General features: G+C 39.2%; 1 protein-coding gene across 1 annotated transcript; it reads right to left on the bottom strand.

The window, feature by feature from the left end:
• Window positions 1–7,035: 7,035 nt before the first annotated feature.
• Window positions 7,036–12,604, bottom strand: EEF1E1 (eukaryotic translation elongation factor 1 epsilon 1). The gene is made up of 4 exons (XM_039350258.1): window positions 12,423–12,604; window positions 10,607–10,807; window positions 8,809–8,904; window positions 7,036–7,783 (listed from the first exon to the last, which is right to left on the bottom strand). The coding sequence occupies exons 1-4, from the start codon at window positions 12,528–12,530 to the stop codon at window positions 7,646–7,648; spliced, it is 543 nt and encodes a 180-aa protein (XP_039206192.1). The 5' UTR covers window positions 12,531–12,604; the 3' UTR covers window positions 7,036–7,645.
• Between the last annotated feature and the right edge of the window lie 3,731 nt (window positions 12,605–16,335).

Raw genomic sequence — 16,335 nt, 5'->3', positions numbered from 1 at the left:
ATATGGCATACTCCATTTAATCCTCCAGGGAAAGATTGAAGGCAAATGAGGTCCAGGCAGAAGAAGAACATCATGGCTTCAAAATCTAAGGGATTGGTTTGAACAAAACTCAGCAGCACTTTTTCGTGTGGCTGCTGATAAAAACAGGATCGCCAACATAATTGCCAACGTCCGATAACAGATATGGCAGAAGAAGAAGAAGAAGAAGAAGAAGAAGAAGAAGAAGAAGAAGAAGAAGAAGAAGAAGAAGAAGAAGAAGAAGAAGAAGAAGAAGAAGAAGAAGAAGAAGAAGAAGAAGAAGAAGAAGAAGAAGAAGAAGAAGAGCATCCTAAGTTGAATAGGTAGAGAAAATGAAGTATTAACAGAAAAATGTCTTCCAGACTAATCTATCTTTTGAAATGTCCTTAACAACATGGCTAGTAAAGCATTTCATTTTTCTTTACTTCTGAGAAGACTGTTTCTTTAGCATCAAACAGAAAGAAAACCATGTAAAGAAATATTTTTTTTAGGTTACAGCTTTACACACAGAATTGTGCCATTACTGAAAATTTAACTTTAGAGTTTATATTTAAATTTGACATTTGGTCTATATGTTAATTCCTTTATTTTCTTAATGTACTGTTTATCATTTATAGCTTCCTTTTGCTAATTCTAATGAGTTAACCTAAGGTGACCAACCGTCCTCCTTTAGGAAGGACAGTCCTCCTTTTGTGAGTTCTGTCCTCCCTCAAAAAGTGTCCTCCTACATGTCCTCCTTTTCGATATTTGAAGACTAATCTGTAGGGCTTTTTTTTCCTCATAGAATGCTCAGAACGGCGTTCCGGCACCTTTTTTGATGGTTCTTTTTTCAACTTTTGCATGAGCTGTGCTACTCCTCCTATTGGCTTTTGAAAGCCAATAGGAATTGCTGCTGAATGCGCCAAAACACCCAGCCGGCAAACTTTGCACATGTAAGTTGTCTGCAGCAAAGGCGAATTGGCAGGAACTTTGCACCCCTCCCTGCTACCCAACTACACCATCTCCTAGTTAGTCCCAAAGATACCTGGAGGAGACTGGAGCGGCAACACCACAGTAGGTTTCTCTTGCTCTTCAGCCCTACTAGGGCAATAATGGCTGCGGGCGCAAGAGGCAGGGGCAGCGGGGCTGTTGCGGGCAGGGGTGTGTGAGGCGTGGCGGTGGCCGGTTGCCCCCTGTGCTGTGGGAGCCGCAGGGCCTTCTCTACACGGGGCTGTGCAGAGTGGGCGGTGGTGCTGGCGGGGCGGCTGCAGGTGGAGTGTGTCGATGGCGGGCTGCCCCCCTGGCGCAGCTGGTGCTTTGGGAGCCGCGGGGCCTGCTCTACACGGCGGGGCAGCAGTGCTATCGGGGTGGCTGTGGGCATAATTACAATATAAAATGTTATTGTTACAAATGTTTTTTATTATGCATTTATCATATTATAATGTATTCTGTATTATTGTTGCAATGAATAAAATGTTTCTTTTATTTACAATATTTTTTCTTCAATTTATTTGTGTCCTCCTTTTCATTGTAAAAAAGTTGGTCACCTTAGTGAACCAAATATTTTCAATGTTCAATAGACATGTTATAACTACATACTATGAAATGTTTCATAGTATATTGATGGCTTATCTAAGAATTATTGACTATCCACTTTTATTTTACTGTTTAAATTGTTTTTTTTTCAAGTATTGTCTTTGTTATCTGTTCTTCTAGATTGTATAAACTTATGGTACATTTGTATTATTATACTCCTTTACTTTCTTGAACATTTGTAAGAATATATGTCCCCCTTAAATAAGTATGGGCCAGGAAAAATATTAAAAGTAAAATCTATTTTGTTTTTTGTAAGATAAAATAATCACATCATAAAACTTGGGAATGGTTAGCTCTGAGTCTGAAAATCAACATATGTAGTCATCTTGTAGTGTCTTGGGGAAGATTTACTAAACAAATTATGTCACTTTTGCCTTGCAATTGAAGCGATGTTCTGTTTTGGGGATTATCTTGCCATCTGCAATTAGCGTTAGGGGCATTTTGTAGTGTAGAAGTTTCAGATTAACATGCAGAGTCCTGCCGTTTTTTTCCCACGGGCTCTCTAGGAATGATACTCCACTAAAGGATTGTTTCATTCAAATGGCGGTGCACAACTTGAATTCTGACGGCCGGCAGGGAAACCCAAACCTGTTGAGGCAGACATTTCAGGAAACCGAAGCAATCAGAATGACATTCTTTAAGAGGGGAGTTGTGGGGCAGAGAAGATACTTTGCAAAAGCATAATACGTCCATAGGCATCATCTGCGGAAGAGTAAGACCATGGTCATGATTGTTAGAAGTTTGCAGGCTGTGATGCTGATCCTGGTTAAAGCAAGCCTGGGGCTGAACGGTTTCAGAGTAGTTGCCTTATCAGATTAATCATATGGTTATGGTATTTGATGCTCAACCTGGACAGACAGGCCTGCCAGGCAGGAACTGCTCAGACAGATGATGTTAGGGAAGGACAGAAATTACCCACTGCAAGACTCAGAAGACAAATGACACCCAGCAGGAACAGCAAGCCAAATCAGGGGAATCTGCAATCCAGCTCTGGCCTTAGGCTACCTGCCTCTTTGAAGTAGAATAGATGTAGCCCAGGAGCTGTCACATTAGATCAGGAGGCTGAAGAAAGCTGAGAGTGATTTAGTTCTTCCAATAAAAGGAAAAGTTTAATGGTTCCAAATCTTCTTAAAGGGGGCCAAGCTAACATCAGAGGGGAAAAAAGGATATCCTTAAGATGTAATGCTTATTAAAATACCATCTTCCCTCTTCCCTCTTCCCTTGGCAGTGAAGATTACGATCCAGGTAGCAGCTGAAATTTTTGCAGCTATTACCATTACAGGAAATTGTATAGATTCAGGAATATAACAAGTAATTGCTCCTGCAAAATCAAACTTTGATATCCTTCTGCATTATGCTAAATCCATGGGGTTATAGCACTATAAATTCATCACAATCTATGCAGAAATGAAAAAAAATCAAAGTTTTATAACTGCAGCAGAGACCAACATGTTTGCATTTCGCACAATCTTAATGGGATTTTCAGCATTGCATGATTTATTATTTTGCATTCAATTCTCTACAGCCAAGCAGTGTTGGTGTGAAATTTTGACGAAGAGATACAGGCTTAGAAATAAAGAATAGGATGCTGTCTAAGCCCATGCTAGTTCAAAGGGTACAATTTGTTTCTAGTGTTGAGCCACAAAGAAGCTGGTTCTAGTCCTTTCATATGTAAATCCATATCTATATATCTCTATGAAAGACATAGTAATAAATTTCTCAGTTCTCCTTACTATAATTGCCCTTTTGAGTTTGGGAATAAAAAATCTTTGTGGATCTGCAAATTTTCCAGAGCTCTGACAGTAGACTAGGATCTTTATTCTGCTCAAAATGTAGAAGATTGTTCTCTAGGAAGCAAAACAAATGTGCTAAATGTTTATCAAACGGTTCAGACATTTGTTGATTCTCAGACCTCTTGCTTCTGTGTCAAGGAATTATACACTTGGAGATAAGTTAACTATGCAAATTGCAAAAAAACAAGTCATTTGTTTATTTATTTTGGGCCCATCTCGCAGCAATTACTCTGGGTGGTGTACAAAGTTTAAAATCTAACAAAACAGTAAGTCATGGCACTCTAGGTAAATGACATCTTCCAACCATAAAAACTGCAGTTTCAGTTGACAATACATTAAAGAAAAAAAATGGCATCCACATTGTAAAAACATGTATTTTAAAGAAGCATTATCCTTATTACATTGCCAATAAAATCCTTTTGGGCAGTCTTTTTCTATAAAAAACCAACAAAGTCCAATACATTCTAAATATTATCATTTTATTGATTTTGGGAGAAAATAGTAGATTATATAAACACAATTCTACAAAAAACCCTAAAATTTTCAAACAATAATATTCTTTTGAACTACATAACTAATACTTAGAATCTGACAACTAGACAATGAAAATGGGTTCTTCATTTCCCGATTATGGCAAAAAGATTGATATTACAGCAAAGATAAATGTATGGCCTGTTTCATTCAATGGATTGAGGACCTGATTGCACTTGCCAGCTATGAGCTGATTGCCTGTAGAGGTAGATTTTGTATGGACAAATGTAATAAAATATGGGATTCATTCATTCAAAATACAGTATGTTAAAAACATAAATGGAGTATAAATATATATGTATATGTACAGGTATATGAATAATTGCTTTAGTTAACTGAATTATTTTTTAAAAGGTAAATGGCATTCATCCTTTTTATTCCCTAATTCGTAGAGCAAACACTTTGTTGCTGAAGTATAACTTAACATATTCTTACACATAAAAAAATGAAAACAGCACAGATGTAATTCTTTTCATATATACGTTGACACCAATAATGCAAGGTATATGCACTTATACTGGAAAAATGTTTCCTTGCTGTATGGCTTTTCTCAGGCATGACTCTAGTCTATTTATGGACCAGATTATATTCAAACTGATATATGGCTATGCATATTAAAAATAAAGATGAAGCCAGGAAAACAAATTTAAGCAGCGTGGTGCATCTTTTTGCAGCAGCCTCTTTTTGTCCTGATAACAGTCAGGAAGGCTCACTAAAAAAAGCTAAGATCAGTAGGAATGACAACTGGCTGTTTGTTGGCAGAGATATGTTTTATTCCAGGGCTTTCAACCAGTGGTACGGGTACCACCTGTGGTACATTGTTACCTGGCAGGTGGTACGTGACCATCCTAGAAAAGTGGTAGCGGGAATGAGCTGAACCAGTGGCAGCACCGCAGAAGCCTGAGCGAGAGATGGCTGGAGCTGCAAGGCTGTCAGGGCTCAGCGGAAGCGCCAGGATCAGTGCCAGGCTCCAGCTGGAGCTTGGCGCTGATCCTGACGCTTCTGCTGAGCCCAGAAGTGCCAATCAGCTGGAATGTTGCAGCATCTCCAGGGTCTTGTGATTTACATTCAGATGCTTGGCAACTGATGCATATTTATGATGGTCACAGTGTCCCAGGGTCATGTGAAGTGACCAAAACCTGCTGCAACCACCCAACAGACGGAGGGAATAAAAACCAAACACCCCCACCCCACCCCCACAGCCAATCCTCAACAGAAATGCTCACAACAATGAAAACCTCGGACAGGAGGAAGAGCGCTGTCGGGCGGGCGGGCAGGTGTCTTGCTCAACTGTGGCTTGGGGGGCACTTTTTTCAGTGCCATTGTAACTTCAAACAGGTATTAAGCGAACTGTTGTAAATCAAGGATTACCTGTACTTTATCACTCCCCCCTTTTTTTGGTCATCAAGTTTTTGACACCTTGTTAGGCGACTGGTGGTACTTGGATATTGCCATATCCTAAAAATGGTACAATGGGTGAAAAGGTTGAAAAGCCCAGTTTTATTCTACTCTTGAATACTTTTTTTGTGTGTAGTCTAATCACACCATGTGATAGTGTTACTTCCCAGAGGCAGATACTTGCAAAAATAACATCAACATTCTTCAATGAATTTAATGCAGCAGTTATGCAGGATATTAAATGAGCACCATTGTTCATTTTCAGTGCCTGGATAATATAGTTTCACTTTCATAACAGTATCTATATATTTGTGAAGAAAAAAAGTACAGCCAAAAGAATAAATTATACCTGAGATATTGTATCTTAAAAGTGAAACACAAAAGCAAGATATCCGAAATATTAAAATGCAAATCTTAGAACAGTAGAAAAAGGTACAGAGCAGTAACAGATTACAGAGAGGTTTTTTCCACTAATGGGTAGAAATATCAATTCTGAAGATATAAAACAGTCTGTTGCAGTTTCTTCCACTTGTATTATCAGTTCTCAAGCACACAAAAGTAACAGGATAAATTGGTGGTGGGGATACAACAGACACTGTCTTCAGATGCTGATCAAATGGTGGAATATTAGCGCAGAGGGAAAGATGCACAGATCTCCACAACGGAGGAATGGATAGGAAAATTAATGGAATTGGCTGAGAACGCAAAACTATTTGGGTAAAGAAAATATTTTGTCTTGTTTGTAAATGGAAACCACTTGGACTTTTTACTCAAGATTGAAGAAATGCTATATTAATTTTGGAATTTGATTATAGTTTATGATAGAAATACTGTATGTTACTGAATTTTAGATCAAAAAGCTAATGTATTTTATATCTGTAACTGTATCAAAGCATTTGGAAGTTACTATTTTCTTTTTCCCTCCTTTTCCATGTATCTCTTATACTTTGCTTCTCGCTATTTTTCATTTTTTTCTTTTTTTACATTTCATTCTTGTAGAAATTTAATAAAGTTTAACTATAAAGCTGGAATATTGTAAATAAAAAAGTATAAAGAATAACTAAATTAGAATTGACATTTAGGAGTGAATTTTATCATTTGACAATAGCTAAAATTATTTAAAGCAGGACCTCAGTGATAGTTTTTTTAAAAAAACCCACTAGCATGCTACTGGAGTAGCAATTTTATTCATGTGAAATAATAAAATTGATATCTCTTCAAGAATTAAAAGTACAACTTTAGAAAGGTTTGTAAGTTAGACTCATTCAGGAAGCTCAATTGAGCTCTGAACAGAAGGCATCCAGAAAGTCCATACAAGGGTTAGTTCAGCGGTTCTCAACGTTTGTGTGACGGCGACCCCCGTCACACAAACGTTATGCGCATGTGCGCCGCCGCCCCCATGCGCGGCACGCATGCACGGCGGCGCCCCCGGAGGAGAAAATGGCGGATCGCCGCCTTTGGCGACCCCCCAAAAATGGTCGATCGACCCCAAATGGGGTCACGACCCATAGGTTGAGAACCGCTGGGTTAGTTGATACATAAACTAATGAAATATATATGAAAATAAATGCAATTAATTAAATACAGGAATGTTCCTAAATTGCCGATGTCTCCCATTTACATATCTGCAAATGTTACCAGGCATAAAGTAAAAGAAAAAAGAGAACAATTTTAAAAAAGAATAGAACTCAGAACAATTTTAAAAAGACAGCACATTTGGTCATTTGAGAGGTGAGAATTTTATTTTTTAAAATAAAACAACGTTTTTCATCTTCTTTTCAATAAATATTCTTCTGGAGGTTTTTTCTGCAATTTTTCAAACAATTTGAATTTTCTACAGAGGAAGTAAGACATAATCTAAGTATGAGATTTAACATAATTTGTACACTAAATAGGATTTGCTTCTGATATATTTCACCGTTCTTTCAAAATACATGGCACAATAAATTTTTCATAATAACATTTACAAAACTAATGTAATCATCCATAAAAGAAAAATACAACAGCATACTATTCATGATACAATTGAGGCAATGAGCATAGGTGAGATCATGGCAGTCAAGGTCTTTGTCTCTCCTACCATATAAGTTAAGCTATGGATCTGTATGATATAATGTTCTAACTGAAGACGTTTGACTCACATTTTGTTTGGTTGAAATAGACCAAACTATTGTTTTAATTATGTCTATATTTCTAAATAGCTACTCGATGCAACTTTATTACTTTAGGCACCAACTGTTCAGCTTCACATATGGAAATGACAAATCCATGCTTGCACATTAAAGGTTTCAAAAATTATTTTCATTTGTTTGGAATTCCTAACTTAGTATTTAATGTGTATTGTAGAGCCTGTTTTTCATAAAAACTATGCTAGACAGATGCTGCCGGATACCCGGATAATGCTGAATATGATTGAACCAACGAGATACATTAAGATATTTCTCCTTTTCCTGCACTGTAAGATCAGCCTAAAGAATGGAAGAAAAAGAAGTTTGTAAACAATTTAATGTAATAAATTTCTTCTCAAGTACAAAGATATTTCTTCCTAAATAAGAAAATATGCCATTTTATCACATGACCCATTTCTTTTCCCATACAATATTCATAAAAATCAGGATTTACTGCTTTGCTTGCTCTTATTCCTTTTTTGCTATATAAAGATTTTTCTTACATGAAATTCCTGTAGTAGATCCAATGTTTTGTGCATACTTTGATACGATCACTGCAGACTATAAAAGCAGCAGCATTTTCAAAACTTAATAAAATCTTTACCAAATAGATAACATTTACTTTTTTCCAATTCCTTGTTTCTATGCTTTTTTTCTGGTCTAAGCTAAATGTTTGAAAGATAAAAATTCATTCCGATTACGAAAAATTAGTCAGGAATGTGACAATTTTCAAACACTGTACTACAGACATGTCAAACTCGCGACATCATGTGACGTACAATGTATTGGGTCGGGTTTGCCATTGCCGGCAATGGGGTGGGCGTGGCTTCCACGTGATGCATCCGGCCTAGGGGCCGGCAGTCTGCACCCCTGCTGTACTAGGTATTACAAATTATTTACAAGTAATCCTCATTAAATTATCACTTATTCAGCAACTGTTTAGAGTTACAACAGTGATGAACCAGGGGGACTTACGATTGTTCCTCACAGTTGCAACCATTGCATCACACGATTGCAATTTGGGTGTTTGACAGTCAGCTCACACTTATAACAGTTGCAGTGCCCTGAGACCATACGATCACCATTTGCAACCTTTGCTGCTGGCTTCTGAACAAGCAGTCAATTGGTAAGCTGGCATGTTGCAAATAGTGTTCACATGACATTACACTTTACAACCGTGTCACTTAAGAATGGAGCTACTGATCCCAATTATTCTAGTTAAGCTAGGACTACCTGTATTAATACTTTTCCAATTAAAATACCATACACATGGATAAGAGATTTTAAAGTTATATATTTTTCAACTGTAATAAGTTTGTACTCACTACGATGTGGTGCAGTCCATAGAATAATAAAATATCAGCTAAAGTAAAATTGTTTCCTGTAATGTAAACTTTATCTTCAAGGTATGAATTGAGGTCCTAGAAGAAGCAGAAGAAATCAAACACATTATCAATTTATAGACTTCTTCCTGTCAAATCAAAATGCTTGCAGGCAACCCACCAGAGGAGTTCAGTATGTGTCTTCCAAGCCTATTTATTCAAGGTGTGACGGTACCAAAGTTTATACAGGAGAAAGTGACTTGGCAGATGAGTAGTTGACAGGCAGAAATGGGCATTTTGTAGGCTATGCAATAACAAGTCTTCAATGCTGTGCAGGAAGCTATTGGAGGAAACACCTATTTCTGTGCTGCCAAGCCCAAGGAAACAACACACAACAGGCACCATATAAATACCACACAGAATAGTTCAAACCATACACACTGTAGAGAGACGTTCCATAAAGATGGGCTCCAGCATGAGTCCAAAAGCTCGGAAGACTAAACCTCTGGTCCCAGTGACTGACCCCGATTAGATCCTGCCACAATATCCTGGGACACGTAGATTCACCTTCATTTGTGACAGTAGATTTTATTTATTCATTCACTGGCCACCCATCTTACCATAGGGTAACTCTGGGTTGCTTACAATATAAAAAGATAAATAAATAAATACATAAATAAAATACTACAACAATATAAAAGGCAAGTTAAAAGATGGGGACTAGGATGAGTGGGCGGGGGGGGGGGAGGTAGGATCTGATATTAATTTATCAACCACTTCCAACACGAAGCCCCCAAGCCAGCTGGCAGAAGCAGTTCTTTAGGCTCTTGCAGAAAGTCAGGACAGTTGGACTGGACCTCATTCCGGTGAGGCAAGATGTTCCAGAGGGCTGGCGCAATGACACAGAAGGCCCTTCTCCTGGGCCCCACCATCCGGAATTCCCTGACCAATAGGGCCACAGCATCCCTCCTCTGTCAGCAGCACAGGTGGAGAGGGCGAATCCCAGTAGTATTGTAAATAACCCGAACCCATGCCATGAAGGGCTTTAAAGATGATTACAAACACTTTGAATTGTACTCAGAAGCAAACTGTCAGCCAATGCAGCTAGTGAAGCAGTGATATTACATGGGCCACCCTTGGGGCCCCAACAACTGCCCACACCGCTGCACAGGTTAAAGGTAAAACAGATCTTAAAAACAAAGTTTCCCCCCCTAAAATAGAAAACAGATACTTTTCTAAGCAACACAACCCATTATGAAGAGAGTAACTGATTTGTTTAATCAGGCCCGAAATCTGTTTACTTCTTATAAATCCTAATAATGGTGAAAAATAAATTTCACGCAAATCATCAGGGAAAAAAAGCCAAAATTGTAGTCCTGAGTTAGTAATGATTGCTAAAAATAGTGCAATAATAAAAGTAAAGGTTTCCCCTGTCCAAATCTATGGGGTGGTGCTCATCTCCTTTTCTTAATCGAGGGAGCCAGCATTGTTCGAAGACACTTCCGTGGTCATGTGGCCAGCGTGACTATACACTTAAGTGCACAGAATGCTGTTACCTGCACACTGAAGTGGTACCTATTTATCTACTCACATTTGCATGCTTCTGAACTGTAGGTTGGTAGGAGCTGGGACAAGTAATGGGAGCAAATAACAGAAGCTCATCCCATTGCAGAGTGCTCCGATCTCGAATCCAGGTTGTCACTTTCCAGCTGAAAAGTCAGCGTCTTGAACCACTAAGCCATCACACCCCCTGAAATTAGTGCAATAATATTCCAAAATAAACTGTGTTAATTATCCTTACCTTCAGATTTGTTCTGATTTCTTCTTTAGTGGTCTGTTTATCTATTTGTGCCACTCTGTATTCCAACCACTGCTGTACTACTGCTTTTTCTTCAGCTGTGTTCCCAAGCAGCTGCTCCTTCTTTGCTTGTTTGACTAAATGGATAGCTATACTGGTGAGGCCTGTCAGACTAGGGCCATTATTTTCCTGAAGTACGGGAGTCTAGAAAGAATTCAAAATGATTTAATGAAACTAGATTTAAAGTTGTACCACAACACAATTTAGCAAATTTTATTAATATTTTTTTAAAATCTAATATTATTTTTTTAAAAAAACAAATGATAGAATTCAAATTACTCACAAAGCTAGGATGGCAGCCTTGCTTCTCAATATATTAAATCCAAGTTGCCCCACCAAGGAATTTTAACTTTGATTCCTACCAAGTAAATTACAATTTTTTGATAGGTTTCAACAAGAACAGGTTCAATTTGCTGCATAGGCATCCATTTAGCAACACCTCATCATGCTTTTAGAGTTGTTCTTAACATTTGTCCCACTTAATTGCAGATTCTGTTTATTCTGCACTGTGGTCACCTAGTTCTTACAGCAAATGCATGGTGTGACAAAGAGTTTTGTTTTTTGGTCACTTTGTTACAAAGCTTGGCATTGACAGGAGCTAGGAGGAAGTGACTATCCCAGATTGCCCGGCTGCCTTTTATGCCTATGGAAGGACTAGAACCTGAATCTTTCTGCTCAAAGTCCAGTACCTTAAGCAGTCTATCTTGTTGGTTCTCACAAGTTGAGGTTCTCTATTTAAGTTCTATATTTCAGTACTAGCCCTGCTTTCCAGAAATTACACAAAGGTAAATGAATAGTCAGGTAGAAGAGGGATGGCATCCTCTCCTCTGCACACAACATAAGAATTTGAGCAGGTGGCCACCTTTCTCAGGAAGAGTGTTCTTTTTCTTCCCTGCTGCTGAACTGAGTTATTAATTTTTTTAAGTAACCTGTTGCTTTTTGTGTTCATTTCTTTAGCAGGTTGTCCCATTGATACCATTCTCACACTATCTGCAAGTTTGAAATGTTCCACTAGAAAAACATAAACCAGCATACCCGAGAGAAAAGACACACTTTTTCCTAGATACTAACAAAATATTAGGGCCACAGAAAGCATCTGAAAGGCAGTACTTCTGCTGGGGTTGGCATGGCTATCAGGGATAGCTCTCAAAGAAGGCGGAGCCTTGCGAAGGGCAAGGCTGCTTTAAATGCATCTTCAATACATTTGGTGCAGCACCCTTTACCCATACATTGCATCGCTTGCTGCAATGTTAATATCCGACTGGTTCTCAATCGGCAGCATGCATGCTGCAGGCACAAGAGGGACGCAGATTTAGTCATCAACACCTCTTTAAATGCTAGCACTTGTTTAGTTACCGTAATACATAAATGCACTTTTAAAGGAAAGGAAAAAAAAAAGAGCAGCTTCCTATCATGGCAAAACCCCCGATTCGTTGACAAGAGCCTCTGGTCTGGTGGAACTTACAAACGTTCCCATACGGATCCGTTTGAACACCTAGCGAAAGTGCAGGCGCCACGCTTCGCACTACGTTGTGCGAAAGGCTTGAATATTTACGAATGAATTACTGCGCGTCACGCTGCGGCTGCTGGCGAAGAGATTACCGATACCCAGTCCCGTTCACCCCGGAAGGAATCGCGCCTCGGCGCTTCTAAGACTTCGACTAACATCCCTCGTATCCATCAGCAACGTGGGTCCGGAGACGAGCCATCCTTTGCCGGCTCCGGTCCTCCGCCTCCCGCGCTTCCCCGGCGCCTTTACCTTCCGCTCGCCGTGACTGCTGTACTTGTTGCCTTTCTTCAAGCCCAGCGACTTCTCCAGCAAGCTCAGCTCCTCCACGCCCAGCCCCGGGCCTACCGCACCCGCCATCTTCGGCGGCGAGGAAAAGAGGCCCGGAAAACCGTTTTTAAAACTCTCCGGCAAATACCGCGGTGATTGGAGGATGACGATCCACCTCAAGCCCCGCCCTCCGGAATCTTTCTCCTTCCTTCTCGCCGTTGGTAGGCGGGACTGGCTTGGAAGAAGGGGCGGGATGAGTTGAGATTGCCAATCGGAGGCGTTCCCCCCCCACGTTGGCTTTGACGCGTGCGGGTCTTTGAAAACAAGAGCTTATTTACGCTTGTTCAGTTTGAAGCACATGCAGACGTTAAGGGCTGTCTGGCGTGCGTTTTCTCTTGTGGGAAAACTGCACAGATGCACAACCATTAGCTTTTTCCAACTAGGGACGGAACCGAGGAGTAAGCCCGTGAGCTAGGCTGGCCCGCCTGGCTGGGGAGGTCCATCAGAGTTGAAATTAGCATGATTAATTTATAAGAATTATATCTTCATAAAGACATCGACTAGGTTGCTTAATAATGGGTTCTCGATCAATGTGCCTCGGAGCTGCTGCAAAGGGAAATTAGGGCAGGGAATCTCTGGTTAGCCCTACCAGAAGCACCACCAGGAGTACTATTTTTGTCTTTCAATGGAATCTTGCCAAAAAGAAAGTATTTTTCACCTCCTTTCTTTTACTCTCTGGGAAACTTTCATGCTCTGCCCTCTTCTGTAGGCTGAGACTTCTTTTACATGCTGACTATCCAATCTATGGTTCTCCTTCCTGTTTCCCAAGGTCATTCTCACATTACTTTACCATTACTTTCTGTATCAAATGTCCCTTGAAATTCATCAAAGAACAAGAAACCTGTCCAATTTACTTGACTTTCATATGTGGCTTTTCCAATTCTACCATATTACTGTAGTTTAATGAATGGAAAGGAGAAGTATGCCCATCCGTCTTTTGAAATGTGCAGCAAGTACAATTTGTATTTCAGAATTATGCTGTTTCTCCCTGTTAAATAAGAGATCTGACTGATTCATCTAGATAAAATTGCCTTATATAAGCATTTTAATCTCCATAGTATGATATTTCTACCCCAAGCGTTTAGCATATTATAAACAGGGCTGTGTTGTGGAATTCTTTTTCCACTGGGCTGTATTATAAAATATACACCTGTACACAACATGCTTCCATTCAAAAAGTCATGCATCACTGGCTGATCTTTGTTATTCCACAAAAAGTTTGGTGTGTGGGGAATATGGTGTTGGGCCTTACTAAACCTCCATTCCCAGCATCCTTTTTCTAAGATCCATTCCCAGCATCCTTTCTCACAAGCCATTCTTGTGTTACTCAAAAACTGATAAATGGCTGAGATGTGTTTGAATATTAGTAGCTTGGGTTGGTAGTTGGGCTGTTGATTTGATCGCGGAGCTTGGCGATTTGGCTGCAAACGTTTCATCTCCAATGGGGGGGGGACATCTTCAGTGCACTCTGAAGATGCCCCCCTCCCCCCTGAATGGAGATGAAACGTTTGCAGCCAAATCACCAAGCTTGGCGATCAAACCAACAACCCAATTGATAAATGGTATCTTTCTTTTATTATTGATACTGACGGTTATAACTCAGCATCAAGCGCTGTGCACCTGGCAAGGTCAGGAAACCAGAACCACTTGGTTTTCTGGAAACTTTTACAGGTAGTCCTTGACTAACAAAGAGCTTGTTTAGATAGTTAAAAAAGTTACATGCTTAGGGATTTATTTAACATCAAAGTGTATAACAATAAAAGAAGATAACTTATAGAGGATTATTGAATCAAATAAAAATGGATTTGGAGAAGTGGAAAAACTTTCAATTATCACTACTAGGCAGGATAGCGACTATTAAGATGAATATTCTACCTAAATTGTTATTTTTATTCCAGAGGGTTCCTGTTAAACTAAGCCAGAAATTTTTTGATGATTTAAATGCAACAATAATGAGATTTATATGGCAAGGGAAAAAAAAGTAAGAATCAAAATCAAACTGCTACAAGAATCAAAAGACAGAGGGGGCTTTGGGCTCCCAGACTGGAGACTTTATTAACAAGCCACTATTTTGTTGTGGCTTAAAGAATGGATCACACTGAGAAATAAACAACTTCTTTATTTAGAACAGTGGTTCTCAACCTTTTTAATGCTGCGACCTCCAACCGGTCGTAAGTCAAGGACTACTCAACTGGTGCAGCACCGTTTGCAGAATGGGACTTTTGGCGGGCTCAGCAGGGCAGAGACAGCCTGGACAATTCCTATTGGCTTTTGAAAGCCAATAGAATTAGACTCTATTCAAGAGAGTCTATTCTATTGGCTTTTAAAAGCCAATAGAATAAAAGGGAGTAGCACAGCTAAGGAAAAGGGGGGAAAAATGGCGGACTGCATTGTTTGGCGACCCCCATGAAATGGTCGTTCGACCCCAAATGGGGTCCCGACCCACAGGTTGACAACCACTGATTTAGAGGGACATGATTTGCAACTGGGTTGGCATGCTTTCCTTTGGTATGAGAAAAATAAACTACATAAATATTTTCAAACCCATGCTCTTCTCAAGAACCACTATGATTAGTTTTCAGGACTCAACAGGACTTTGACCAACATTGTTTCACATTACAGTGGGAGAGTCCATCATTATTGGGACTGAGTAGGGGTTTGAAGGAGACATTTCCATAAAATTGTAAGGGAATGGTGAAAAAAAGACGCAAACAGGAAAATAAGGAAATTTGTGAAGCGATAAAAAGGATTAAGTCTTAAGCGGAAACAAAATTGGTGCTGGTAAAGAATCCAAAGCAGAACACTGAGGTTTCGTCCCTAATTTGGTGTATACAACCCCCATCTTCCTCAATTTTCTGAATCTGTGAATTCATCATAGTAAATTCATTGTAAAATATTAGTGATTCTTGTTCATTTATTTCTCATTCAGCTGTTTTCCAGAGCCCATTTTCTGGGTTATTCCAGTAGGTGGCGCTTCATGCTTGATTCAGCTTATTTGCCTTCCAAATATGGTATGAAACTGTTCAAAGTCAAGGAGGCATAGATGAGGAGGCTGATGGTGTAGCTGTATTTTGCTGAGAGGTATGTAATCTATAAGTGTGCTTGAGACACAGACACACATATACAAAGTCCTTGTCAAGAACTGTCAGTGAAAAGAAGTTGAAAAATCTATTCTGTCAAAAGGCACCCAGTTCTAATCTACTGTTATCATAGTCAAGTTTTAACTAGAAAATTCCTTAGGTTATAAATTAAATGTCAGAAACAATTAATTTGGTGCTTGAAATATGAAACAAACGCTGTTCTTTGGAGGAAGCCTGACAGCTTTATGGATGTCATTTTGGGATCACTTAAAATGAGCTTTGCATGCCAAAGAATTTGAATATGTCATATTCCTCTTAGGAGCACCATAATGTTTTCTCTTTGCTGCTTTGGTTACTTCTAGACAAGATTTCTATTGTACAGTTACTGTTTTACTGATGGTATTTCTTGAAAAAGTGATGAGAATGGCTTTGTAACGTCCAATATTTCCCACTCCTTATTCTACCTTTTTTGTTTTTTTTTTCCAGAAAAGTAATCAAATACCCAATAATGCCTTTTAACAGGTAGCGCTAAGGTTCTCCAGATAAAAATGACTCTGGGACACTGCAATGGTCATAAATGTGAGTCAGTTGCCAAATGTCTGAATTTTGATCACGTGATCATAGGGATGTGGCAATGGGCATAAGTGAAAAACAGTCATAAGTCACTTTTTTCAGTGTTGTTGTAAAGGAATTGTTGTAAGACAAGGACTATCTGTATTGCCTTTCTGGCAAATGAAAACATGTGAAGAAAAAAT

This window comes from Crotalus tigris, unplaced genomic scaffold (genome assembly GCF_016545835.1).
Source record: "Crotalus tigris isolate CLP2741 ecotype Arizona unplaced genomic scaffold, ASM1654583v1 scf7180000017567.3851432, whole genome shotgun sequence".
Classification (NCBI taxonomy): domain Eukaryota; kingdom Metazoa; phylum Chordata; class Lepidosauria; order Squamata; family Viperidae; genus Crotalus; species Crotalus tigris.
The sequence above is the reverse complement of the archived record's forward strand: the minus strand, read 5'-3'. Positions and strand labels throughout refer to the sequence as shown.